At 42.8% G+C, this 26,731-nt stretch overlaps 2 protein-coding genes and 1 long non-coding RNA gene across 3 annotated transcripts; 2 read left to right on the forward strand and 1 right to left on the reverse strand.

Moving 5' to 3' along the window:
- The first annotated feature begins 16,319 nt into the window (after positions 1–16,319).
- LOC142884217 (C2 calcium-dependent domain-containing protein 4C-like) lies at positions 16,320–19,231 on the forward strand. Its single transcript, XM_076019734.1, has 3 exons — positions 16,320–16,932; positions 17,560–18,325; positions 18,441–19,231. The coding sequence occupies exons 2-3, from the start codon at positions 17,591–17,593 to the stop codon at positions 18,993–18,995; spliced, it is 1,290 nt and encodes a 429-aa protein (XP_075875849.1). The 5' UTR covers positions 16,320–16,932; positions 17,560–17,590; the 3' UTR covers positions 18,996–19,231.
- On the reverse strand, positions 19,046–19,669 carry LOC142884218 (uncharacterized). The gene is made up of 2 exons (XR_012926143.1): positions 19,216–19,669; positions 19,046–19,114 (listed from the first exon to the last, which is right to left on the reverse strand). It is a non-coding gene; the product is annotated as an uncharacterized LOC142884218 (long non-coding RNA).
- Positions 19,670–21,487: 1,818 nt separating this feature from the next.
- Positions 21,488–25,113, forward strand: fem1a (fem-1 homolog a). Its single transcript, XM_076021125.1, has one exon. It carries the CDS (start codon positions 21,674–21,676, stop codon positions 23,525–23,527), a length of 1,854 nt encoding a protein of 617 aa, XP_075877240.1. The 5' UTR covers positions 21,488–21,673; the 3' UTR covers positions 23,528–25,113.
- Positions 25,114–26,731: the final 1,618 nt, after the last annotated feature.

A 26,731-nucleotide genomic window follows, 5' to 3' on the forward strand; every position in this document is an offset into this window, starting at 1 on the left:
CTGAATTGTTCGATGGGCTCTTGAACTATGCAGAACATGAACTGTTAACTGCATAAACAGAAAACAAAACTTTTTATAAAGTATAAAATATTTATAGTTAAATATACTTCAGAAAGCAGGAAACAACATTCAGCTTGTGAAAACAGCCGTAGGAAAAACTAAATTTGCTATGTACACAACAGAACTAGTGGTGTCATGACAACTGGAGCTGGAGTGTGTGTTGATCCTCCTTGATTGCTGGCCAGCTGCTGAGAGAATATTGCATATGAGCCTCCTCGTCCAGTCCCTTCCGTCAGTGAACGACCAATAGCAGCGAACAGACATGGCTGTATAATGACATTTAAAAAGGTGGCCTGAGTTGTAGGAAAGGAAAACACAACAATACAGAGGTGTGATATGCTCTATTTTGTAATATTGTCAACTTAGTTTGCCACATTGTTGAAGTGCACTGAGGTCCGGTCCTTGCTGCTCTGAAAGTCTCTGTGGGCATGCAGGGAGCCGGTTTGTTGTGGTGAACATGCAGTCCAAAGCTATGACCTCTAGTGGTGAATTGCCACTACACATTCCAAATTTAATGTTGCAATTTTTGGGAGGTATTTTTCCAATTAATCATACATGTTGAGGTATGTAATCACCATACATCAGTGGTAATAGCATGATTCCATGCTGGATGAATAACTTGATGCCAGTGCAGCTGAACCCCACCTGCCAATGCGTGAGCCCGCACACACAAACACACACACAAGCATGCATCCAACCACCTAGACATACATGTCATTTATGTATCAATGCACATGCAATGATACACCCAGCATGATATTATTTAAATACCAAATAAAATCTCTCTGTTCTTTTTTGCTTCAAGCAGCGCTCATGATTTAATGACTTAGTATAATCCCAAGCAGCACTTGGCTGCATGCCAGCATCTGTTGGGTCAAGTGGGATGCAGCGTTGTATCAAGCCTACTGTGGGTGTTTAAATGGCAGAGCTGAATGTTAGAGTAGAAGATTTGATGGAGTAACATTTTCATGCATTTCATATGTCTATGAAAAAGGGAAAAGCAATATACAGTTTACATTCTCAATTGAGCATGTTTTCACTCGCCTGTTGGCCTTGTGCAAGCAAGACATAACTCAGATTTATGTAATATATAAATGCATTTTAGGGCGATTTCAACTGGGTTAGATTTCAATTTTAATTTTCTATTTCTTCATTTTCATTTCTAACCTAGCAATTTAACCTTGTTTGAATGATGACGGAAAATTTGCAATAAAGCAGGCTGGAACGAATAGGAAGAGATGGGAAACAAGTGAAAACTAACATGTTATCTATCTATATACATACATATATATATATAGATATTTATGTACGTCTGTATGTATGTATGTATGTGTGTATATTGTTATTAGGATTATTATGACTAATAATCCTAATAATAATAAACCTGTTGCTTAGAAACAACCACTGCTGGCCCATACTTCCCCAACCCCCACCCCATCACACACACACACACACACACACACACACACACACACACACAATACACAAAGCTATGCACGCCATGGGAGACAAGATCAGATGCTACAAGAAAAGTTAGAGCTATTTCTCTCTGTTCCTTAGCAACAAGTTTGCTGTTTTCCTGCGTTCGCCATGTCTCTGCCGGCTCTGCAGGAGATTTACAGTCATAGGCAGAAATTAAGCCGGTCACAAAACATCAGCTGTTTCCCAAAAGTTTCCTGTGTCATTTTTCAAAAGTGGAAGAATCAAACTGGCAACAAATTTGCTTGACGGAACAAAAAACTTTCTTTTCACTATGTCTTTTCTTTTTTTCATTAATAACTTTGCTTTGGGAAGTATGTAACAACTGATTGCATTGTATTTAAATCAACCATCAGCGCTTTAACGATTTCAAATTTTGGTACCTGCAGCAAGAAATTCAAACAAAATCTATAAAAACTGATAATTAGACTTTCATTTACAGTAAAGGATCCCCACACCTTGTGGAACCATACGGACGTTGTTGGAATTACACCACAGGTAAACTCAATCCACATTCTTAACTGTACAAGAGTGTGTGACAAAAGGAGCATAATGGAAACAGATGGCAACCTATATTTGCTTTGGCAAGCTCTTTTACATTTAACCCTCACACTGAGGGTTTGGTTGGCAAGGCAACAGATTCCGCAGTCTGTTTCCCACGACTGCATCTCAATCGTCCAAACCAGTCCATGTATCCCTTCACATTCCTGTTGTGAGCATAGGCTTAAATCTGAAATGTTGTGTTGTCTGGCAACCGGCATAACGCTGACTAACCTGTTTATTGACCATTAAAGGTAAAATCAAATAAACTTCATTGACAAAGTAGGAGGGACAGTGATGCGTGGATAAAGAACATGCACCACTGTTACAAATGGTAACGACAATTCATTCGATTTCTTTATATCAACATACCAACAAATTCCAGATTGAAGATTCTGTCCTGAAACTAAAAGGCAATTGAAAGAGTTATTTGTGATATCCAGTTTATTAGACTTCAGCAAAAACAAACCTTCTATGTACAGAGACATGATTTTCCCTTGCCATCCTAATGATCACATAACCTGCTAAAGTGCTAGCCCAAAAATGTAATTAACCCTAATTGCAATCGTGCTACATCCTTGTTTACTCAGTGGAGGTTCTGTGATTGAAACAACAGAAGGAACTGAGGACACACAGGGAGCCCATTTGTAGTGGTGAACACGTGGTGCAAAATTACAACATCGAGTGGAGCAACAGTATTGCATATTGCACTTTTAATTGCTTAAAATCTGTAAACTAATACCCATTTCAGTCTTGGGATGCTTCTTAATGAAAGACACTAAAAAAAGGATTCAATCTGAAGTCCGATTTATGCCATTTCAAGTCACAGATAACATTTTACACATTCAAAAGCCTCTTATTAACAGTAACTCCAGAAGCCATTTGCTGAGACACTAAAATGTATGAAAGAAGATTAGGGTTTGGGAGAGATAAATTTCTTGTCTGCACTCCACGCCTTCCATGTCAATCAACTTGTTCAGTTGTCTTATAGTAACTTGCAATACTACATAGCCTTGCTTCATAACACACAGGTGTAACCACTGGTATCCTTGTATCTGTCCATTTCCAGCCATTTATTTTGCACGAAGGCAGTAAGCTCCAAGTGATGTCGCAATACTGGATGATTGTGAACACTAGCCGCTAACTGAGGTGGTCACTATAGGGCTAATGTTACCCACAGTAAAAAAAAGAAATATATATTCACGTCACAAGGCTTCTGCTCACGAGGCTTCTGCACACAACCTTTCGTCTTTAATCTTGAAATTTCGTCTTTATTCTCAATATTTTGACTTTAATCTTGAAATCAAAAAATTAAAAAATATTTTTTTTCTCTCTCTTTGTGATCCTAATCTTTCCTCTCTCAAAGTGTTCAGGATTTTGCCTTTTTTTTTTATTATTATTTAGTTTTTATTTTTTGCGTATTCTGGAACGCTAAGGTTGTGCACTAAATTCTCTGTGACCCAAGAGGAAGTTGTGTGAGCTGGGTCAGGTGGACTCTGTTTCCATTATTACTGTCAGCAAAAGAAAAATCCAAAGTTATTAAATGTGTATTGCATGTATTTGCAGAGCAGTGGTTGGTCTCAATTACTTCATTTTGGCTTAAACGCTTCAACAGGTTGTAGCTAAAAAAACAAAAAAACTGACTGGAGGGAGCGCAGGCCGTGCTGCCTTTTGGTAATTTGAGACATAGCAGTTGAAGAATGTTCAAGAGTGTTCAAGAGGCAATTACTGTGTATTTTTTTTGGTACTTTTTTGTTTTGATTTTCAGACTGGAAGTGTGATATTACAGAACCACACCTAATTAGTTTCACCCAAAGGAGGCTGAGTGTGTCAACAAAATCACAAAAGAGAAGTGGAAGATCTATTAGTGTTCACCTGCTGCCTCACAGCTCAACTGGCCGCTGTACCGTTGTCTTTTGAAGAGGCCACTGACATTTTCACACGCTTTCTGTCCATTACCCCTTTTATCTTCTCCCTGTATCCACGTTGTCTGCTCCACCCACTACCACTACATCTATTTTGCTGCACACCCTGCTGCGTTTCCTGTTTTCCTGTTGTGCAAATTGGTTGATTTTTCTCTGCCGCCCCTCCCCACCTGCATGTAGGTCTCGTGGTACGATGCACAAATAAATGCTCAATTAGCCTCTGTGCGAGGCGCTGCCACTGCGTCCCAGATTGCATGTGAGTGTGTGACACTGTGATTCTTTGTGGCTGATACTTTTGTCTTTCATGTATTTCCACCAACCAACTTGACGCACAGAGTTAAAAAGACTCTGTTGTGTTCCTCTTTTTTGCCTGCAGACATAAACATAAGTTCTGCTGAATATCATTGATGCAGTCTATTTCCTTCTCTTGGGTCCTTTTTTTTTTTTTTTTTTTTAAATACCGTAGTCTAATTCCCTCACGTTGACTGAGGGAATTAGACCTCAGTCAAAGTAAATTCCACCTCTAATAATCTCTTGATCTTCTCAGGCCTTTTGAGGTATTCCTTTAGGGATTACTGGGTAAATATTAAAAAACACATGCAGGTCCTTTCAAAAGTTCAGAGGCATACCATTTTGTATCATATTTGAATAAGCAAAAAAATTCCAAGGAATGATGCATTTTTAAGACATTTTTGTAGCGTATTTAGGAGCTGAGTCGAGGTAAATAGAAGCATCCTGCATTGCACATATTTACTCTGCATCCCAAATCACAATATGTAGACAATCTCACTGTGCTTTGACAACGCCATCTGATGTCAGGGATGTTTGTCTCAAGAGAAATTCTTTTGACATGCCTTTTGTTGAATTGCTGCCATTGTTTAATTGAAATGCAGTGTTTGTGTCTACGTCATCTCCTTTTAATGAAGAATAAAGACAAAAAATAACATATACCTATAAAAGTGAAAGTTGCCAGAGCTCTTTTCAAATATTCAGCATCATTCACATTATTTTGCCAGGGACTATATTCGCACATGTATAGCGTCCATATGTTCCCATTCTGTTAAGCATGCAGGCCTGTGCAAAAACTGCTTGTGATACATAAAGTGATGTGTTAACCCTGTGGGCTCAAAATATTGGTTATTTGTCTGATAAAAATATATAATGTAGTAACAGGTACTCTGACTTTGAATCACACTACTGATTTTTCAAGTCTCACCTCTATTTAATGCAATCCTTAGGAACCTATAGAAAGTTTGCTGGCTTTCTAACCACAAACCTTTTTTCGCACTATATTAAACATGTTACACGAGATTGCTGCGAAACAATAGCCTTCTAATGGCAGGTTTATTGCCACCTATTTTCATCTATGTGCAGACTGAGCCTTCGCCAGCAGTTTGTGGGAGTGTTAACAACATAAATAAACCAATTGGAGGCCGCGTGGTGTGAAGCGTGTTGTCGCACCACCTTAGGTCCTCCTCCATTTCTGACAGCTTTTACCACAAGACCACAGTTCTTTCTCTGCTGTTTTCTTTAGGCGGAGAGATTATAATGATCACAAACAGCAAGAGGCAACTAGAAAATAAAAGGACTTAAGAGGCCAGTAGGTGTATATTGGATCACTGCACTATGTCTCTCCCAGGGGTCTTAAATCAAAAACTTTTCAGACTTTTCACAACCTCAACACTTCCTAAGGCCTTTACCCACCAGCTGATTTTTTTTTTACAATCTGTTATCTTCAAGATTGTTTTGGTTGCTTTCTGATGTTTCTTTTGAAGGAGATGGATGTGATCACTGTTATGGAAAATCATTTTTGTTTCTTTTCCATGTGAAAGTCAGTTTTCCAAAATACATTTTCAAATGCTTTTTTTGAAGTATGTCTGTGTTTGTAAAAAGTTGGTTAAGTATGTATCTTTAAAAAAGAAGAAGAGAATAAGTAAAAAGAAAAATTAACAAGTGACGGCAGTTCTCGCAGTATTATACAACAGTCTTGTACTTCCAGAGACTCTTCAACCTCCTCTGGTAATGGGTGACAGGTTTCACACCTTTTACAGGTGCATGACTCACTGTAACAAGATAATTGAGCTGTATTGTGACAAGACTTAGGGCCAATTCCAATTCCTCACTTAACTCCTCAATCTCAACCCTCGCCCTTAACCCTCAATCTTTGGCCCTCAAAAATAAATGTAAGGGCTTAGAAACGGGACACCCCTTAAGTGCAGTTACGTCTTCAGACTGTGGGGGGCGGCCTTACGGCAAAGCTACGTCCAGTCTGTCAAGAAGACGACGACGACGACGAAGAAGAAGGAGAAGAAGAAAAAGACGACGAGAAAGAAGAAGTCCTCCGTCGCTACACAACGAGGTATACAAGTAACATGGAGCCGGGACCGCCGGTCCGACTGACAAACATCGTAAAGTAAAAGAAATAAATGTTACGTAACAACGATGTCAATAATCCATATAAAACTCTTAAACTAAGACAATAAAATGGTTTCGTAATATTTACATCTTTATTAACAAAGAAAATACTTCCATTTGTAGCTCACTTTTTCATCGCCATCTTTTTCGAAGATATCTTGGCGAAAATACGCAATGCCTTCTGGGTAGCCCTTACTCCCAAGGGTGGTGCCGGAGAATCTCAATATTGAGGGCGATACAGCCCTTAAACTCGTCCCTCAACTTGACGTTCTTAGAATTGGGACAGTACTTGCACCTCGCGGGAGCGTGCATTTTTGAGATTGAGGGTTAAGGGAGGAATTGGAATTCACCCTAAGAATATTTTTATTCTAACTACTAACTAATTAATTTTTTCATTTGGGTTGTTGAACCGAGTGATCACAGTTGGTATAAAAACCTAAAAGGGAATAACAGGTGTTGGTTTCAAGAACAAAATGTAGAGAATAAAGCCGCTAATACCCCAAAGGTCAGACAAATTGACTGCAGTTCTTTGCCTCCCATCCTTAATTATCGACATCCGGCATTCTTCAAAGTATGTCTTCAGCCCCGCCCCAACCTTTTATCTTCCATTACTTCCGCTCCGCGCAGCACATGCCAGCAATCATCCACATTCACTTGGTGATACAACAACGGTGAGTCACCACCATGTAGCCTTTACGAAAGATGCAAAGCCATTGTGCGGTGCCGTGAATCAGCTGTGAATCTATATAAAGGAGCCTGAGGGTTCCTTGATTCATTAAGTTTTTCCTATTAATAGTGGTGGGAGCGTGCATTTGTCCCCCACCACTTCTTTCTTCTCCCCTTCAGCTTTTGTGTTGACTATTGACTGTTCATATAAGCCAGAATGTTTTGCCTGATGCTATAAAAAAAAAAAAAAGGTGGGGGGTTGGGAGGGTACCAAACGGGATAAGTACCCATCACAATACGTTTCCAGCGAAAAGCAGCAGCTGTGCAGCACCACAGGCGGCTTTTTTTCCACTCTTCAATCACAGGGGCACCAACGTCACTACATTGGTTATTGGTGACGACCTGGGTTTAGGTTATTGTGTACAGAGGAGAGGAAAATGCAGTGCAGTCAATACAAGTCCTCACAAAGACACACAAGAGAAAATGAATAGAGAACTAGAACCAATGGTACAAAGGATTTTAGATTTGCCACCGTTTTTTGTCAAATGACCGGAGAGGTAAAGACATGCCAACATACATGATACATTATTTGGATGTTTTTAAGAGGTATTGACATCTGTTGATTGTAGAACTAATTAAACTGCTCCCTGTTCCATTATCCACTGACGGTGGTGGAGTCATTCATTGATCGACCTGTTGGTCGTGCAAAATTAGGTCAATCATTTGGTTTTGTTCCTTCTCTTCCTGTCCTCCTAGAAGACACTGTTCACTGCCAGCATACTGTGTCATTGTGCTGCCAGTATTGACAGAGTTGACAGTTGCATACTCCAAAGAGAAAGAACAACAAATCACAAATATTACTGCAGGCAATAATACATCAGTCACTTTAATTAAAAGTGTTTGAGGCTAAATGCATGTTTGTTTTTGCTCTGTTTGACCTTTAATTGCTAATATGGGTGAGCTCTTAGTAGTGACCACACATGGCATCTATCATGATGGGTGCTAATTTATGTATATCTGCATAAAGTGATGGCGGGCGTTGTGTGGAGGGACAGCTCCAAACAATTGTCTGACAGGTGCAGATCATGCCAATAGCATTTCAGTGTCTTTTAGTATTATTTTTCTAATAGAGTATTTGAATGCTGAATAAAATGTTTGACCATCAATTAATATCAATAAAGGGTTTGACAAATCCAAAGATGAACACCAGCCTCCCGGGTAATAGGGACTGGTTAGCATGTGTGTTAGCCAGTCCCTTTGGCTGACTGATTAAAGGGATACAGTATGTGCCATGCCACACACGCAGGAGAATAGCATGATTGAACCCTTTGGTTGAATTGAAGTACTTTATCACCATGACGGTGTGTTGTTTTTTTTTAACTTGTGGTTTCTTGCCGTTATCAATTTTCACCCCCTCTAAAACACTTTAGATGGGCTATTCTACTGTTTTCTTTCTCAATTGTGTTAAACTCCTGCACTAAATTATTTTATTCATTTGCTCTCCAGTGCTGTACAAGTGATAATCACCAGCAGTCATTCTCCCTTTTTACCCACCAAAATTTTACTGTGTATGTTTTTCATTTTTCATTTTAAATGGAAATCCACAGTTAGCAAAATTAGCATTAATGACCTTTAAACAGCTAGCATTTGCATTTCAAACATCTTATCTTCCGCTCTCTCTGAAAAACAAGGCATTTCAGTAAATTAGTGCCGTTTAGAGGCCGCTTTTTTTACGCAATCAAGAACATCTGCTTTATGTGTTGACGACGCATTCAGACTGAGACATAAAAGAAGAGACCTTTTGATGCTTGATTTTGTTTTTCTCTCTTTCTCGTCCTCTGTAGATGATGACTGCCATCTGTTTTACAGATAGTACAGGTCCACTTTTCACTTTGGACATGATCATCTCGGTCTGTCTTCTCCCCCTCTCCATCTGGCTCCTCTTTTTTTTTCTTCAGCTGTTTTAGTTGCAGTCTACTGCCTCAGTCTGCTGGTTTGCTGGTTTGCATATGTGGCAATCCACAAACAAGTCATCATAACTCTGAGCAACACACAAATCAATAAATAACATTTATGGATGTTTGTTCTGTAAGAGCTTGTTTCACAGGTGTTTCTTTTTCATCTAAAGGAGACATTTCTGACATTCACAAGCATCTTCTGTTGGACTGAAGTAAAGGCAGACCCACGAAAAGGAATTAAAGCTACACATTTATTATTTTTAAAAGTTTCCAATGGGTTACTTTAAATCAGCGGAAGTTTCTTTCTTTTCTTTTTTTTTCTTAAATAATTGTTATGCAGTCACAATTCACAGACCTTGTGAGGCATGAAAGGAATAAATAGAGTTCTACATGTTTGACAAAAAATAAGACAAAAAAAGACAAAACTTGTTTGGCAGGCTTAAAAGAGGTATTCACCCTCAATTTGCTACGTATAAAACAGTTTATATTTTGAAAATTTCACTTATTGAATTTTGTTTGTGAGGAGGATTTAAGCAGCAATGCTGGTTATAATCAGCTGATCTGCGTGCTTACAAATTGTAATGTTACCTCTGAATCCACTGTGTTGTTCACAAAGGCAGTGAGTATTTTTAGATGTAAAAGCCACCTCACATCATAGCAACACTGTTCAACCTCCCATCATGATTCTGTAAGGCAGTGGTAAGGAAAAAAATAGAACAGAGGCAAAATGTTAATTGTTTTGTTCAAACAAATTCGATTAAATATAAAGTAAAACAAATAAAGATAAGAATAATGTTCAATCTTCAAAAGGGAGGAAGTGAAAGGGGTGGGTAGTAAAAAAAAAAAAAAAAAAAGGTAGGCAGCTAAAGGACCCCTATAATGGCCATTTCCAAATTGAATAGTTTCATTTTGGTTGTCTACTTCTAACAAGTAACAAGGTTTGTTCCAAGAGGCTGTTTTGGCCGTCTTCCCCTCCCCTACCTGCTCCATCTGTGGTTCCACCTTAGAACAGCCCACTCCCTTAATTAGCCAGTTGCTCACTGCTAGTGCTAGCAACCAGTGATAACAGCTAACAGCTACTAGCTCTCGTTTGTCACTTAAGTAATCAGAACAGATTACTTAAGTAGTAATGGACTACTTTTTAAATCCTGTGATTACACCAAATGGGCATAAGAGGGTGTTGCCTCAGAGGCTTGGAGGGTAAAAAAAAATAATTTGCTTGGAAAAGCTGTGACTTTTTGTCTGCCAGATGCGTGTTTTAAAGCCCAGCAACCCCAAAAGACATAAACGAATGTGCCGGGAAGAAATATTTTGGAGGAATAGTGTAGCAAGAGGTGGTTTAGCAGCCTGTTGATAGAATTGGTGAGCTGCTTTGAATTTTACTGTTGGAGCTGCAGCAGAACACCAGCACGCTTTTTCAAATAGGCAATGGTAAACAACTCATCACGAACGGAACATGGTGATAAAAAGCTTTACGACTCCTTATTTTAGTCTGCCACAAGTGTCAGTAAAATGACAGCGTAAATGTGAGCGAATCAGTGATGTCACAAAGATTAACTATGCAGGTGGCTGGTTGAATATCTTGAAATTTACCCCAGACCTGGATGCCCTGAGCTACTCACAGAACACTCTGGGCTAAACTGACGCTTAAAAAACAGAGAGCAGAGGTGATGGCACGTGAAACTGAGAAGCAAATCTAATTATTAAAGGCAATGCTGGAGTTTTAGGGAGTGCAAATTTCACAGCTGGTGGTCAGCTGAAGTGACACCCTTTGACTTGGTGTCTTCCTGAGTTTCGAGTAGGTGTGCTTTTCCGGCCCAAAAACGTGTGTTTAATTAGAGCATAAGATGGCATGTTGGATGCTGTACCTTGCACTGGTGAGGTTGTGGGAAGAATCAGACGAGTGTGGAGGGTCTCATTAGGAACAGAAGTGCAGCAGGCTCTAGCCCAATTAAATCTGACAGCCAGATAATCCTGCATGGTGCCGCTCGTGTGTGTGTGTGTCTGTGTCTGTGTCTGTGTGTGTCTGTGTGAATGCGCATGCTTCTGCAGTGTGTGCATGTTGTGGGTTTTTGTTACTTTAGACTTGACTCAGGAAAAAAAAAAATGTGAATATGGAGAAATGTAAAATGATCTATATCTAGAATTATCATGTCCAAACAGAACAGTCGTCAATACACTGACACATTTAGACAATGAAACTTTTTTTTTTCACTCATCACTGAATTTTGTAGCGTTCGGGCACAAATTGTAATACATCCTTAGTACAAAGTATTATTTGTTTTAATGGAGCTGCATATGAATGCACAAAATATGCCATTTAACAATAGAGGAAGTTAAACGAAAACCCACTAAACGAACAGTAGAGGACCTCTCACATAAAATTTTAAATCCTAAAACAATTTCATCCCCCCTGCTTAAGGGTGGAAACTTGCTTTAAATTTGATCTTAACAGCCGAAAATGATATGTATGTATGTATGTATATGTCACAGCTCTCTGGAACAGCAGCAGGAAAGTTATGCTACGTCTGTCAATATTATGATTTCATGAAGTTGCCGGGCCTCATTTATTCATACTTGTCTGGGGTAAATATTCATTTTATACGCTATCCTTTAAAATGCTCTAACGCCTGGTTCACACTGGCCGCGGAAGCGCAGCGAAGCGCGCCCATGTTAATCCATGTAGTGGTTCACAGCAGACGCGAACGGGCGCGCGGCTCGTGCCATTCATTTCAATGGAAGCGGAAGCGCCGCGAAGCGGGGCGCCGACGAAATTCGCGCTGGAGGCTCGAACTGGTTCACACCAGACTTCTGCTCAGCTGCTGTTTGTTTATTTTCACTCCCACTCGAGCTTTTTTCACCATTTTCATCATCGTCCATCTAGAACTTCAAAAAAACTCTTCTCTATAGGTCTTCACCCATTTGTTGGTCATTTGTGTGTGTGAGCGCGCCGTTTCGCGTCTGGTGTGAACCACTATATTGATTAACATGGGCGCCGAATTGGATCACTCGGCGCTCCGCGGCGCTTCCGCGTCCAGTGTGAACTGGGCGTAAAATTGAAGTCTGTGTTTTACAGCGGTTTGGTGAACATTTATTTATGTCAGTTGCAAGAGAAAAAGTTCAAGAGGCAAATATCCACATCAATGAAATGACCGACAATTTGTCGCTATTCTTCTTATGAAGCAAACGGTTTAGTAATTAATAATATATGCATTTTTCACATATTACTCACTAATGTCATTAGCATTAGCATGAATGGAGAAACTCTAGTTTTCTTCATAACAAGTACAATATTGTGAGTGTTTCTTAAAACAGGACAGATTTTTTGCTATTGCACGTTGTTTTTGTTTGTTGTACACTTTTAATTTGATTGAAGTTTGGTTGCTGCTATGTACTGCACAGCGTTTTTTCAACATGTGATGGAGCGGCATCACGTCTGTCACGGTCTCCAAGCCAACGCCCTTTGATATTGATAGCCAACAATCTTCCCCTATTATCTTGATAGCCAACAATCTTCGCCTTTGATCTGCGCCGCCTTTATTAACCAGTCTCCCGTGTTCCCCCGTTGCCAGATTATCTGTTTTGCTTTGCACCAGTAGTCCAGCGCCTGTCTCCTTGTTGTGCTCCTTCGTTCCCCGATTGACCACAACCCGTCTCCGACCCTGCCTCTGCCTCCGCCTCCGCCTCGTCCTCGGACCGACTCCCCGGTAACGACCCTGTTCGGCTCTGACTACGTTCCTCGTCTGCCCCGTCTGGATCCTGTCGCTGTCATCGACCTCCGCCCGTCCCCGACGCCGATCTCGCCTGCCTCTCTCACCGCCTGCACTGGTTCTCGACCCTGGACTGCCCGACCTCGCCTCTTCAATAAACCTCTTGAACTGCATCAGTGGTTGTCGTGCATTTGAGTCCACCAACACCTGACAACGTCACGACAAATCCAGGATGATTCATCCTTCCGATGCACTGATCTAATGGTTCATCACTAATCTATAATTGGCTACAAACTATTTTGGGGAAACCGGACTAAGTGGATGTCATTTGCATGAGTATTTGCACATTTGCTTAGGATGTAGCATCACTGCAGCACTAATTGTCTTCAGGTGCTCTTAAGATGGCATTACAGACGATTAAACTCAATTAGATTTGTCTCAGGTCTTTTTCTTTTTTTGTCTTTAAAGATTTTCTTTTTCTGTTCCTTATCTCACTTCGCTTTAAACTGAGTTGTTTTGTGGAGTGGGGGGGTACAGTGCGGGGGTTTGACTGAAACTTTAATGATAAAAGAAACAGTATTTTATGAGACCCCTTGTGGCTAAGCTCTTGGTGAAAGGAAAGGAGGGAGAAGTATTAGGAGTTAGAACATGGATTAGTTTTCAAGGCATCAACACAGTGTGGCGTCAAATCTCTGCTGAGAATAAATTGTGGATAGAGGGATTCTGCACGAAGGGAGCTTGTTTGCAGGCAGCTAAGTGGATCAGCTCCTTACCACAAGAGGCTCAGAAAAAAAAAAATACAGAAGTTTTGGTCCAAACAACAAAAAAAAGTGGCCACTACATACAAAACTGCAGGAAAATAAAGACAAATGATTGGATGGCTGACAATGCATTGCACAAACAGAAAATTTATTTCCATTTCTCCCACAGCGTTCAAGTGAAGGCTTGAGAGAAGAGGATATTACATTAGACACACACAACCAAAAAAATCTTGTGTAGAAATAATTTGCTGGTCCTTTGAGGCTGTCGTGACGCTGCAGTGTTCCCAGTCACTGATCTGATGAAACGGCTTCGGTGCTTGTTGGCATTTCTTAAAGGGCTGCCGAATAGACACTTTTCCAAATGACTCCTACGAGGTGGTTGCTCATATCATGACAGTTCCACCTCCATGTTTAACACCTGGCTCAAGACACCGTGGGATGAGAATGTTCATTTGCTCTCTACAAACTGAAACTGGACCAGATTTTTCTTAAAAACAAACAAACAAACAAGTACAGTTTATCTAGTTTACTATTATCACTTCCCTTCACCAATATGCAGCTTTTTAGAGTCTCACCCCTCAGGAATCTAATTTGTTTTAAATAAAGCTTTATAGATGAGTTTGTTTTTTTCTGTTGTCATGTTCAGCTGTATCTTTTTAACCAAGCACATAAACACATTGCTTGTATTTGTGTCAAAAGTTTTTAAACAGATGCAGCAAATCTGCTCTAACTTTGCACAGGACTTCAATATTATCAGGTTTTACTGCCCAAAGGAAGCACCTCAAAGTGATGAACACCAACGGTTTTCTTACTGAATGTTTTTTGCACCATAACGTATTTATGGCCCATGTAAATATTCTTCACTTGGTCTTTAATAGAACAAATCTTGTTAGTATAACACACTATGTTGTCTGTTGGATATATGCATTCATTCAAGTACCTTGGTGTTTACCTGAGGAATAAACTGGACTGGACTGTCACCAGAGACCTCAGTCTCCACCTGTCGAGGTCCAATGGGTTTAGCAGGGTAAGTGCAAGAATGCTGACCAAGTTGAAATCCATCGAGGACAACATCTCCTAGCCCATGCAACACTCTGTGGAAACCCTGAGCAGCTCAGGTACAGATTATTGCACCCTCAGTGCAAGAAGGTACACGACCGCAGGTCTTTTTTTGCCAGCAAACATCAGGTTATACAAGAGCACTCATCACCGTGCAGTATCTCTTGGTGCAATTAAGCACTTTTTATTTTTTATTGCAAAAATAATTTTGCATGTCGACAGAAAGGCTGCCTTTTTTATGCCTGATATATTTTGTATCATTGATGTTCTTTTTTTTCCCTCCTGCACTTTAAATGCTGTAATTGGGAAAAATTTCCCCAGTGTTGGATTAATAAAGTATTCTTATTCTTAATAGGCTTACAGTGTGTTTACTAAACATTGAATTCATTTTCAGTTCTGGCTGCAGGCACCATGGGTGTTCACAGCACTGCTATACACCCTAGAATTATTTAAAGGCGAGTACTTCTTGCTTCATTCAAATGATACTATTACTACGGATGATAACATAAAGACTTAAGGCCACTTAACACAAATTCATTTAGATTATTTCCTTCATTCCGAGGGCTCCAGAACATGCACTTGTGTTAGACAGAGGCTGAGAACAAGCTGCATTGGAGTGTTGCATCCAGAGTCTGTGCATATTTTTAAGATACTATTGAACATGCAGAAGTTTAAAATTAGAAGCTAATTACTAATGCAATGACTGTAGGTTTCGAGCATTGTTATTTAAATGTTCTATGTATTTCCCTTCAACCTGATAACCTTAATGTTCTAAACATAATTTTCAGCCTGCTCATTTGGTCCCATTAAAGGCTGACAGATATAGGTGTGTGCTTTGTATATTTGAAATAAAGAGTGACTGAAGAAAGTTATTTGAATTCCAATGTGGGAACTTACCAAATAGAGTTTGCATGTTCTCCCTGTATCTTATTAAAACTCAGTTGACAAAGGTGAATTTTGCTTTACCTCTGTCAACTACAGAAAAAGTCGCCCTAGGACAGCCAGGACAGCGGGTAAACAATATAATCAAATACTAAGCCAATTCTGTCCAAGGCGCCTCAATGACTTATGAGGCAGCATTGTAGAGACACTCCAGTAGCTGGTATTATTGCATCTTTTACACTGCTGCCAACTACTTCTAGAACAATGTCACACATGGATATATTGCCTGTTTCTTATGCTAGACATTTGCGTATATAAAATTGTTTTTATTTTTTTATCTTGAATCTATTTAAACAAATAAGGACGTCCTAAACTAATTAACACATTTCGCACTATTTAAGTTAATACACCTTTCACTCATCTCTGAACCACTAAACCTTAAAACGCCCATCAAAGCTCCATAAAATCTAATGGGATGATTTTCCAAACAAGGATTTCATCTTTTCTGAACTTGTATCTTTGGTTGAAAAGCAGAGTACAAATAATCAATAACCACATGAGTATGTTGGTGTCAGCTGGCAAAAAGAGAGAAAACACAGACACAAGGGCTCTTGACATCCAAGCACTAAATCAAGATTTGAAAAAAGTCAGAAATAATAAAACAGTATATTAGGTAAAAGCAGTTGGAAGTCAAGGAGCCACAGGTGTGACACACTCTCTTCTCTCATCAGAGTGTGATGTAACTGTCATAGAAAGATATAAGTCTGGCATTATTCCAAAGAGCACACACACACACACACACACACACACAAGGCTTTGTTGTGGAGTTGTTCAACCTGGTTCAGTTCGTCGCATACTGGGAAATCTGAGAAAGCTTTCAATAATTGCGAGGCAGCTGTGCAGTCACGTCTCTTCACCGCCAGCCGTTCACCACCAGGAAGTCCAATTAAGGCTCCCCGTGCGAGTTCCGTGATGTGCCAGCAGCGCGCAGCGGAGCCACGCGTCACGTGAGCGCCAAATGAAACTGCTGTGACGCGCTCGTTAAAACTCAATGGGGCGTTAGATAAGGAGCCCACATCGTTTGCAACACGTCGTGCCTGATGAAACAACAGTCCTTAAATTAGATCACCGCCACTAGCGCCTCTCCCTCCCCTCAGCCTCCGTCAACCACCCCATCCAACTCCCAGCCCACCCCTCCCGTGCCTGCGCAGAGAGGAGTTCATGATAAACAGCATGGGGAGGTCTTAACACCTCCTCATTGGCTCACAAGCCACAGACCCCGTGTTATAGAGCGGCGAGGGAGCCTCATCCGGCAGGCAGCCTTTTGACCACTGCCAAGCGCTGTGGATCAAGGTCGGTGATTGTCAGTACGCAGGGGAAATACCTTTTACGCACGGCGCGCCAGGAGAGGCTGTGACCGAGCGCACGCCAGAGAGTTCCTTTTCACCAAGGAAAGGAGGAGTTTTACACTCAACAGGTTGGCAATTTTTTTTTTTCATTCGTTAAGTGTTTAGTGCTGCGCCGGCTCTGCATTGACGGAGAGAAAGTTGCGCCTTTTATGTTGGTTTTGCCTTAAGCGTTAAAAAACAAAACAAAACAAACAAACAAACAAAACCCTGACTTGAGAGGTTCTGGTAGGAAAGAGGAGCTGGCGGCATGTTTAACGATTTAAAATTGTGCCAAAGTATTAACAGAGGTTTTGATGAAGGGGTTCAAAGTCTTGCCAGTGAAATCTGTTGTTTCATCTTTAGGCACAGTTATTTCACTGCTAATTACCTTACCTCTGTTCATGATGCAAAGATTTCCATCCAAATTTCATTTCATTTAATTTTAGGTCAAATTTAAAACTAAAAAGCAATGTGGACACATGTATATTTTTTTAAGTATTCAATTTTTTTTAATTTTTAGAATCCTCTTCTCCACTGTGTTTAAAATGTTTCGCTCAGATGTCCTCTCTCTGTCTCTGTCTCTCTCTCTCCCTCTCTCTGTCTCTCTCTCTCTCTTTCTCTCTCTGTCTCTCTCTCTCTCTCTCTCTCTCTCTCTCTCTCTCTCTCTCTCTCTCTCTCTCTCTCTCCTCGCGCATCATTTTTCCTTCCGTCAACAGGGAAACAGTGAGCTGAGGTGATTCAATTGGCATGTGGCTGCTGGAGAAGCTCCGTAGCTCTATTGAGGGCAGTGGGACAAAGTCCCAGACCACAGAGGCCATTCCTGTCTCGGTCTATGCCAATGTCCTCACACCACAGAAAATCCCAGATTTCTTCATCCCGCCCAAACTAATCTGCTGTCCACCTGATGAGTCCCTCTCCCCAGAACCCCAGCGCAGCTCAGCACTGCGAGCCTCCTCCTCTGACCACGCCATCTGCAGCCAGAGCCCCAGAGCTCGGAGCAGCAAGAACCCCTGCAGCCCTCGCCTGTTCTCTCGCCTGGGAGGTGACGCGCGCAATCTCCAGAAGTCGGCCAACCGCCACATCATTCAAATAGAGAGCGCCGATGAGCCGGGTGCCTCGGGCAAAGCCAAGCTGGATGTGAACACCAACGCGGACCCCCAGTCACAGACTGCAATGTCCCTGCCGTACGTGCCCAAGGCTCAGACCTCCTACGGCTTCTCCACATTGGTGGAGTCGCCTCACACCCGACGAAAGGAGAGTCTGTTCCACAGCAACCCCAGCAGCCCTCGCACCTCGCCCAACTCCCAGCGCCGCTCCCATGGGGGCACCCTGCTGGCCCCTGCGGACCCCAACCCCTACCGCTACTTCAGTGGTGGAGAGAGCGACACCTGTTCTTCTGCAGAGTCCTCACCCTTCACCTCGCCGCTCCTGTCCCGCTCTGCCTCCCTCCTACGCTCCATCAGCCAGGGGACGCAAGCCAAGGTGGGGGCGGCTTTTGTGAGCATCTGCACTTTTGACACTGGCTATTAATATGTCAAATGTGCTGGACCGCGAGGCTTCCCTCTGCGTCTTCATCAGCTGTTTTCTCTGCCACCAGGTCTCCCGTGCCAAGCGCTCCCTGGCTCGCCACAGCTCTGTCTCCACCGATGACTGCAGCTCCGCCGACAACAGTCCTAACATGCAGCGCCGGCGCGTTCGCTGCCTTCCGTCTCCCGCCTTCCACGCGTGTAAGAGCGCCGCCTCCAGGGCGGCAGCGGCGTCAGACCTCCTGCACCGCGAGCACACCATCAACCTCCATAAGGGAGGGACGCTGAGGCTCAGCACCCACTACGACAAGGAGGCCGCCCGGCTGAGGGTCCGTGTACTCGCAGCTGAAGCCATCTACGCTCGGCAGACGGACCTCAAGAGCATCAACTGCTGCGTGGCGCTCTACCTCAGTCCTGGCAAGCAGCAGAAACAGAGGAGCACCATCATCAAGAACAGCAGGAATCCAGTTTTCAACGAAGACTTCTTCTTTGACTCGCTGTCCCAGGCACAGGTGAAGAGTCTGGCCATGAAGATAAAGGTAGTGAACAAAGGAACTAGCCTGAGGAGAGATGTCCTTCTTGGAGAAAGAGAGGTGCTGCTCAGTGAGCTGCTGTCAGGACCTTAGGAGCTCCTGTCAAGATGTCTTCACAGCGTGAGATTTTTTCTCCATTGTTCCCATTTTCTTTCACACTCCACAGATCAGATAAGTGCTTGGCAATCAAGGTACACTTGTCACTCAATGAACTCTTGCACAATGTGTCATGTGTGCATGCACACACACACACACACACACACACACACACACACACACACACACACACACACACACACATACTTTTGCTCACACAGGCACGCACACACAGACAGAACTGAGAAAGTGAGGCATCCATTGAACTAAAGTCTCATTCTATCACAATGGCTCCACCCTGGTCAACAAATGGAAACACCGTTGTCTGCAAGTATTGTGCTACACATTAATAATTGCTGTCCTTGGTTTTATACCTCTCTTTATTTAGCATTGAGATTCACAAGGTGTTCCCTTTGTACGTGAGCATTGTGATGTGGATCAGTATTCTACCAGTGATGGTGCAACGATGAGGGTGTTGTTTAATCTGGAGCTGCATATCTTGCAATATTCGTAATGCAGTCAATATTGCATGTGAAATTTTGCACGTGCCCGTGGAAACGTCATAATGTCTGCAGATATGTGGAAGAGTTTAAATATGAAAATTAGTTTTTGATTGCCTGTGAATGTGATGTTAATACAATGTTGGAGTCATGTTGTCATGAGTTCATGAATAAAAACACTAAGACTTACCCGTCACCGATGCTCTTCTCTTTTATCCTGCAGTTTTTGTCTCCGTGATTTCATCTAATAATCCCTCACAAACAAGCCACCATTGCAAGCTCCTCTGAGACAGATATGAGCTGGGTGTCATTACTGAGCACAATATTGTGTCTCTGTGCTGCCAAACTCCCTGTTTCATTTCAAAAACCATGTTTACTACTCAAGCCATCCTCCCTCGGGCGACTTACTAACAGTTTCTAAGGGGCTTTTGGAAATGCAGTCACACATCAGTCTTTGTGCTGTAACAAACACAGGCACCCACCACTCTGCCCTAAGCACATGTGAAAATTTGGGGCCGGTCATGGAAAAGCCATTAATTTCCACGCTGTTAACAATAATACAGGGAAACCACGCGCTCTAAGTATTTCCAAATGTGACTTTAATGCTCCCTCTACTGGAAAATGTAATAACTACACTTTGGCGTCGAAACAATTTTTGGCAACTGTGTGTGTCGAAAGTGTCTTCTACCATTTTTCTTTTTTTTTTGCACTAAACTGCCCCCCCCCCCGCCCCCCCCGTCCTGAATTTACATCTGAATACATTAAATAGAAAAAGGGCACAGGCTTTCAGTCTTACATGCTATTTATTGAAACGAGTGCTGAGTACACAACCACTGCAAAACACATTAATCTGTAAACCTAAATAAAAAAATAAAAAAAATAAATAAACCTTATAAAACGTTTTTTTAAAAATCAAAGCTGAAAGTAACCTACAGTATGTATGTATGTATGTATGTATGTATATATATATATATATATATATATATATATATATATATATATATATATATATATATATATATATATATATATATATATATATATATATATATATATATAAGTATAATAATATATATGTTATAAGTATTGTATACGTTGAAAATCAATTCCATTTTATTTCTATCCAAACTCTGTCCAAACTTTCCAGATAGCAATCAGTTAAGGAAATTAAATTGAATGTTTTGAGTGAATCAAGTTGCATTTATTTATTTAATGTTTCTCTCTCTCTCTCTCTCTCTCTCTCTCTCTCTCTCTCTCTCTCTCTCTCTCTCTCTCTCTCTCTCGATCAAACAGCATTGGGGTGGAAATTAATTTACGTTAAAAATGTTTAATGTGTGTAATAATTTGTTCAATAGTGAAATCACGTTTGTTTGGTTGTTGTTGTTTTTTTCTCTCGTTGAATTGTTTGGACGTAACGAAATTTCCGGAATCCACCTGTTCACCGTTTAACGGCGGCAGTGTCATGCCGAGTTCTGCATGCCTACCGAGATTTGAACGCCTTATTATTACCTTATTATTTAATTCTTCCACAAACACTCAATGATGACATTTCACATCAAACACATACACACGCAATGATGTATTCAGCATGTGCAATTATCTCATCAAAGTCATTGCGTATTTGAAAACACATCGCCCTCAGAAAACTGTTTAGACGTCACGTCGGACGGTTGAGCGCTTCTGGGTTTAATGAACGACTTATTAATTGACAGACAAATAAACGATATTTTATTAAACAACGGCGACCTCTTCGTGCGCGCTCCCGCGAGGGGCATGCACGTCTCGGCATGACACGGGTACTTTCCTGCGCTAGCTGCCGAGTGGAACAACCATAACAAACGAACCGATCAGCTGGCAGGTCATTTAAACCGCTTTGCATTATGGGAGACACAGTCCTCATGGCGAAGGGTACGGTTTTCTTCATCGCGTCCCTTTCCTTTGCGCGACTACGTTACCCACAGTGCCTCGCTTCCATCGTAAACACACAACTGTCAAACAACGCGAACGCCATCTTGACAGCACCCTCAAAATGGCAGAAGGATGTGAGCGAGGACCTGCGCTCGAACCGGGGTTCCCGCTCTGTGACATTTAAAACTGGCACGACAGCTTTTATTTCTTCCCACCGGCGAATGGTTATGGGGTTGCCGTCCAGCTCGGCAGCGCAGAGCCAGTAAAATGGACATAACGACGGCGGTATTCAACGCGGCCAGAGATGGTAAGCTGAAACTTATCCAGAAGTTGCTGAGCAACAAAACTCCGGAGGAGCTCGAAGCTCTGGCCGAGGAGAAAACACAGGGGGGGACGGCGCTGTTGATTGCGTCTCGCCACGGACACCTGGAGGTCGTGGACTACTTCCTTGAACACTGCAAAGCCAACGTTGAACTCGGGGGCGCGGTTAACTTTGACGGCGAGACTATTGAGGCCGCCCCGCCGCTGTGGGCGGCGTCGGCGGCCGGTCACCTCTCGGTGGTCAAGACGCTGCTCAGGCACGGCGCCTCCGTCAACAACGCGACGCTGACCAACTCCACGCCTCTCCGGGCCGCCTGCTTCGACGGCCACCTGGACATCGTCCGCTACCTGGTGGAGCACAGGGCCGACATGGAGGTAGCCAACCGCCACGGCCACACCTGCCTCATGATCTCGTGTTACAAGGGCCACAAGGAGATCGCCAAGTTCCTCCTGGACCGGGGTGCTGATGTCAACCGCAAGAGCGTGAAAGGGAACACCGCCCTGCACGACTGCGCTGAGTCAGGAAGCCTGGATATCATGAAGATGTTGCTGAAATGCAACGCTCGCATGGAGCGGGACGGCTACGGCATGACCCCGCTGCTCGCCGCCAGTGTGACCGGCCACACCAACATCGTGGAGTACCTGGCCCACCAGCCTCGCACCTCACGGGAGGAGCGGGTCGACGCACTTGAGCTCCTCGGGGCGACTTTTGTGGACAAGAAGCGGGACCTCCTGGGTGGCATGAGGTACTGGAGACGAGCCATGGAGCTGCGGCAGCCCGGAGATAAGGCCGGGTCCCTGGCCAAGCCGCCGCCCGGCCCGCCCGTCCCAGCCTACGGTTGTGCCCAGGAGGTAAGCACTGCGGAGGAACTGGAGGCTCTGATCACAGACCCCGATGAGATGCGGATGCAGGCGCTGCTAGTGCGAGAGCGCATCCTCGGGCCGTCTCACCCAGACACCTCGTATTACATCCGCTACAGGGGCGCCGTGTATGCCGACTCGGGCAACTTTGAACGCTGCATCAGCCTGTGGAAGTACGCCTTAGACATGCAGCAGAGCAACCTGGACCCTCTCAGTCCCATGACGGCCTCCAGCTTCCTGTCCTTTGCCGAGCTTTTCTCCTTCGTGCTCCAGGACCGGGCCAAAGGCACCCTGTCGACGCGCATCACCTTCCACGACCTGATGACGGTTCTGGGGAAAAGCGTGAGGGAGGTGGAGAGAGCGGTGGCGCAGCGGGACAACCTGCCCGAAGCGCCTCAGTTTACCAAAGCCCTCTCCATCATCCTGCACCTCATCTTCCTCCTGGAAAAGCTGGAATGCAGTCCGGAGCAGGAGCATCAGAAGAAGCACACTGTGTACCGGCTGCTGAAGCTCAACCCCCGCGGCCGCGCCGGCTTCACCCCTCTCCACATGGCCGTGGACAAGGAAACCACCTCGGTGGGCCGCTACCCGGTAGGCCGCTTCCCCTCCGTGGCAGTGGCGGCCTTGCTCCTCGAGTGCGGCGCCGACGTCGACTCGCGCGACTGCGACAACAACACGCCGCTGCACATCGCCGCCGGCAACGGCTGCGCCGAGATCATGGCGCTGCTCACCAAGGCCGGCGCTCACTTTGACGCTAAGAACGCACAGAGGAAGACGGCTTACGAGCTGCTGGACGAGCAGAGCAGCGGGCACCCTGCCCTCTGCCCGCTGAACTACGTCACCCTTCAGTGCCTGGCGGCTTGTGCCATTGAAAAGCACAGACTGCCCTACAGGGGACTGATATCGGAGGAGATGGAGGCTTTCATTGAGCTGCACTGACTTCCTGCACTGCTCTCCCGCCCTGTGGAGCACCCATACACTACTCTCCCTGTCCTCCACCGTACTTCACTGTAATCTGCCACAAACTGTCAGCCTTCGTTCTTATTTCCTGTTCACCTCCGCTTTGCTCTTAGCACTACAAACTATAGCAATAAAAAAAAAAAAAAGCCATCAGGATTTTTATGTCTGGCCAAGATGATTTAAAATGTGGCCTGATTCCTTTTAAGACGAACACATTTTCACTTAATAATGGTTCCTATTTTTGCTTAAACCTGGAGAACCATCAATTTGATAAAGGCTTTCATAAATTTCTTCCCACTCATGTCCCAGTGGAACGTTTACGGTATGGTGGCGCCTGTGTGTATTTGGTGGTATTGTACTGTTTGAGAGGTGTGTTTTGTAGTATTACGTACTGTTGCAAAGCGTGTGAACCAGCTTTGCTGGAACAACATGCATGCAAAGAAAGACAACATGTGCACATGATGTTTGGCACAAGAAGAATGCATCCGAAAGAATCTCGACCACCTCAACTTTGCTCGCTGCAAACTATTTTGTCCGCTTGTGGATACATGGTATCTGCCGTGTTTCTAAAATATGACAATGTGTTCAGTTTTCTGTGCCAAACATCAGCCAGTTGCCCGATGATCTGCCGGCAAAATGGGAACACACCTCTCTGAAGCTTTTAGCTTTAAGCAGTAGTAATTACCTGAAGACAGGGTTTGAGATGCATGAAACCTCCACTTCCAGATGAAATGTGATGTTTTCGATCAACATGATTTGATTGTCTGAGTATTTATCATTCTGTGTGAGTTTAATGAGGCTGAGGACAAGTGTTTATGACTTATGCAGTTTGTTCTTTTCCAATCAGAGTTCTAAAAGCTTCATGGAGGGTTCACGCTTCCATTCAAAGTTTGATCCTGGCAGCATTATGGCTCAAGCCTGAGGCTGCTTCCTTAACAGTGAATCATCTCATGAATGTTTTCTCTAATATTCTTCAGTTTGTAACCAGAGCCTCTGGTGTGCCTGCACCCACTTAATTATGTGGGTAACGTCCACAGTATCAAAGGTTATTCACTGTTGGAGAGGCAGCGTTGGAAACGCTCTGTGGTGATTACAGATGCCGGGCCTTTGTGTTGTGTTGCCCTATCGAAAAGTCAGCCAGGGATCATGTGCCCTTTTGTGCTCTGAAGTAAATTCTCATTTTAGCCTCGGATGCAGTTCACCCAAACGACGGCTCTGTTCTCTGCATCTTAGTCTTATTTTTAATAGTGTCTTGGTTGTTTATCTCTCGTCATCATGAATGTTTTATTTGTCCTGTCTGTGTACAGCAGCACCGAGCTAAATGCACACTGAGAGACTCCACATCCTAAATAGACATCTTACATCCAGGCTTTGAACAGTGGCTGCCTTTCTCTCTCTGATTCATTTAATTGAGGACAACTCAAGGGCAAAAGTGTTGAGGATACTTGAATAAAATTCAGTGTCACGACATAAGTTAGTGTGCACTTTGTATGTGTTTTTGTTTTTCAGACTTGCAGATGCCACTTGCAGCAGTTCTTTTAACTAAACATATCCTACATCTTAAATGAGTCTTCGATTCCTTTCTCTCTCTCTCTCTCTCTGCCTCTCTCATTTCCTGGTTGAAGTTATGTTGCTGTCCTAGCACTGTAAGCTTTTTCCTACTTTGATTTACTAAAATTAATTATAAAAGAAAAACTTTTATAAAACTAATCTCAGCAATAACAGACATGCAGTAATTGTATTAAGATCATATATGTTTACATCAGAAGATTCTGCTTACTTATACTTTTCCTAATGAAGTATTTGTAAACATTTGACTATATAAGTAAATGTTAGACACAAATTATTTCATCATGAAATTAAAAAAAAAAAGTATTCACTTCCTGCTCAGTTTATTAGTTTATTTCAGACAAGGGCTTCTCGCTGCTCCTTTCACATTAACCTGAGAGCCTCGGAAATAAAGCATAACAGAAACTTGATCTTTCTCATTCGTGCACACTTCAAGTATAAATAGATTGGAATTAACGTCACTGCTGCGGGGCAGCGGCAGAGACAGGGGCGCTTACCCTTCTAATTTAAGATCTTTTGCCCTAGCTTCAACTCTGAAAATGGGAATACTGTAATGCTATACAGTGGCAGAGGTCACGGCGTGACTGGTGGAGACGCTTTACAGACAACAGAGACGGCATTATTTTGGCAGGGGACAATGTGAGCTCGCTTGAGCTAAAAATCGACATGTCTGAATATTTTTGGCGGAGAGAAAGTCGAAATTTCCAGCTAATGTCTTGCATGAAAGTTGTGAATCTATAAAAACCAGAATGGGTTTCGGCTCATTCACCAGAGAAATACTGTACCAGACACCCCCATGTTCAGACTTGCTGAAAGCAGAAATTGTTTTGTTTATTGTTCACATACGCACAGACAAAAAACAAATGTCGTGTGTGCTGCACAAGACATTTATTTCTTGGCAAACATGCCAGAAAATCATTTCAGCTGCCAAATGCAGTAAATACCGTCTACTAGAAGTATGCAACATAAGCACGCTATTCTGGTCACTGTAACCATCAATCCTTGGCCACACGCACTTTACATCACAACAGCTGAGTCGTTATTCTTAAGGAGGTCACATGTAAATTCATTTATGTGACAACTAAATTAATATAGCCACCATATGGATGCATGGAAGGGTGAGTCTGCACATAAGGCTGTTGTAAAGCAGCAGGTGTAACAAGAGGAGCATTAGATCTGTATGGTAGCTACCTTGATTACTATCACAAAAAGGGGGTGTTATTTGTTTATTTTTTTCAAACTGCCAAAGATGAGAAACAAATTAGAAGCTTATATTAAAAAAAAAAAAAAAAAAAAAAAGGGTTCAGGGCTCCATGGATACACCCTTATATCATTTATTGTCAAAAAATAACCCTCTATAGTTCTCCTTAAAATTGAAAGTTTTGTTCTTTCTTTACAGCATCGTGCAAAAAGAATCACTTTTAGCTTCCAGCTCCAACTTTTGACTTTGTTGGATGTTCCACATGTTTGGAAGAAGACTAAAACAAAGGGGACATGACATCTTTAAACTGATAGTGATGTCACAGAAGGCTGGCTTCTGGAATGAGAGTGTTTTAACTTGCACACTTAACATTGCAAGCAAAGGAAGTAAAATGTGGAGTTATCCTGACAGGC

The sequence above is a fragment of the Nelusetta ayraudi genome, unplaced genomic scaffold (genome assembly GCF_046127955.1).
Source record: "Nelusetta ayraudi isolate G7.1 ecotype Tasmania unplaced genomic scaffold, CSIRO-AGI_Nayr_v1 ptg000011l, whole genome shotgun sequence".
Lineage (NCBI taxonomy): Eukaryota > Metazoa > Chordata > Actinopteri > Tetraodontiformes > Monacanthidae > Nelusetta > Nelusetta ayraudi.

What these genes read in the sequence shown, in the direction of transcription:
- LOC142884217 (XM_076019734.1), top strand. Translation starts at nt 17,591, where the DNA reads ATGTGGCTGCTGGAGAAGCTCCGTAGCTCTATTGAGGGCAGTGGGACA. An exon ending in GCCAGGGGACGCAAGCCAAG is followed by an intron (nt 18,326 to 18,440) that starts GTGGGGGCGGCT and finishes CTCTGCCACCAG; the next exon opens with GTCTCCCGTGCCAAGCGCTC.
- fem1a (XM_076021125.1), top strand. Translation starts at nt 21,674, where the DNA reads ATGGACATAACGACGGCGGTATTCAACGCGGCCAGAGATGGTAAGCTG.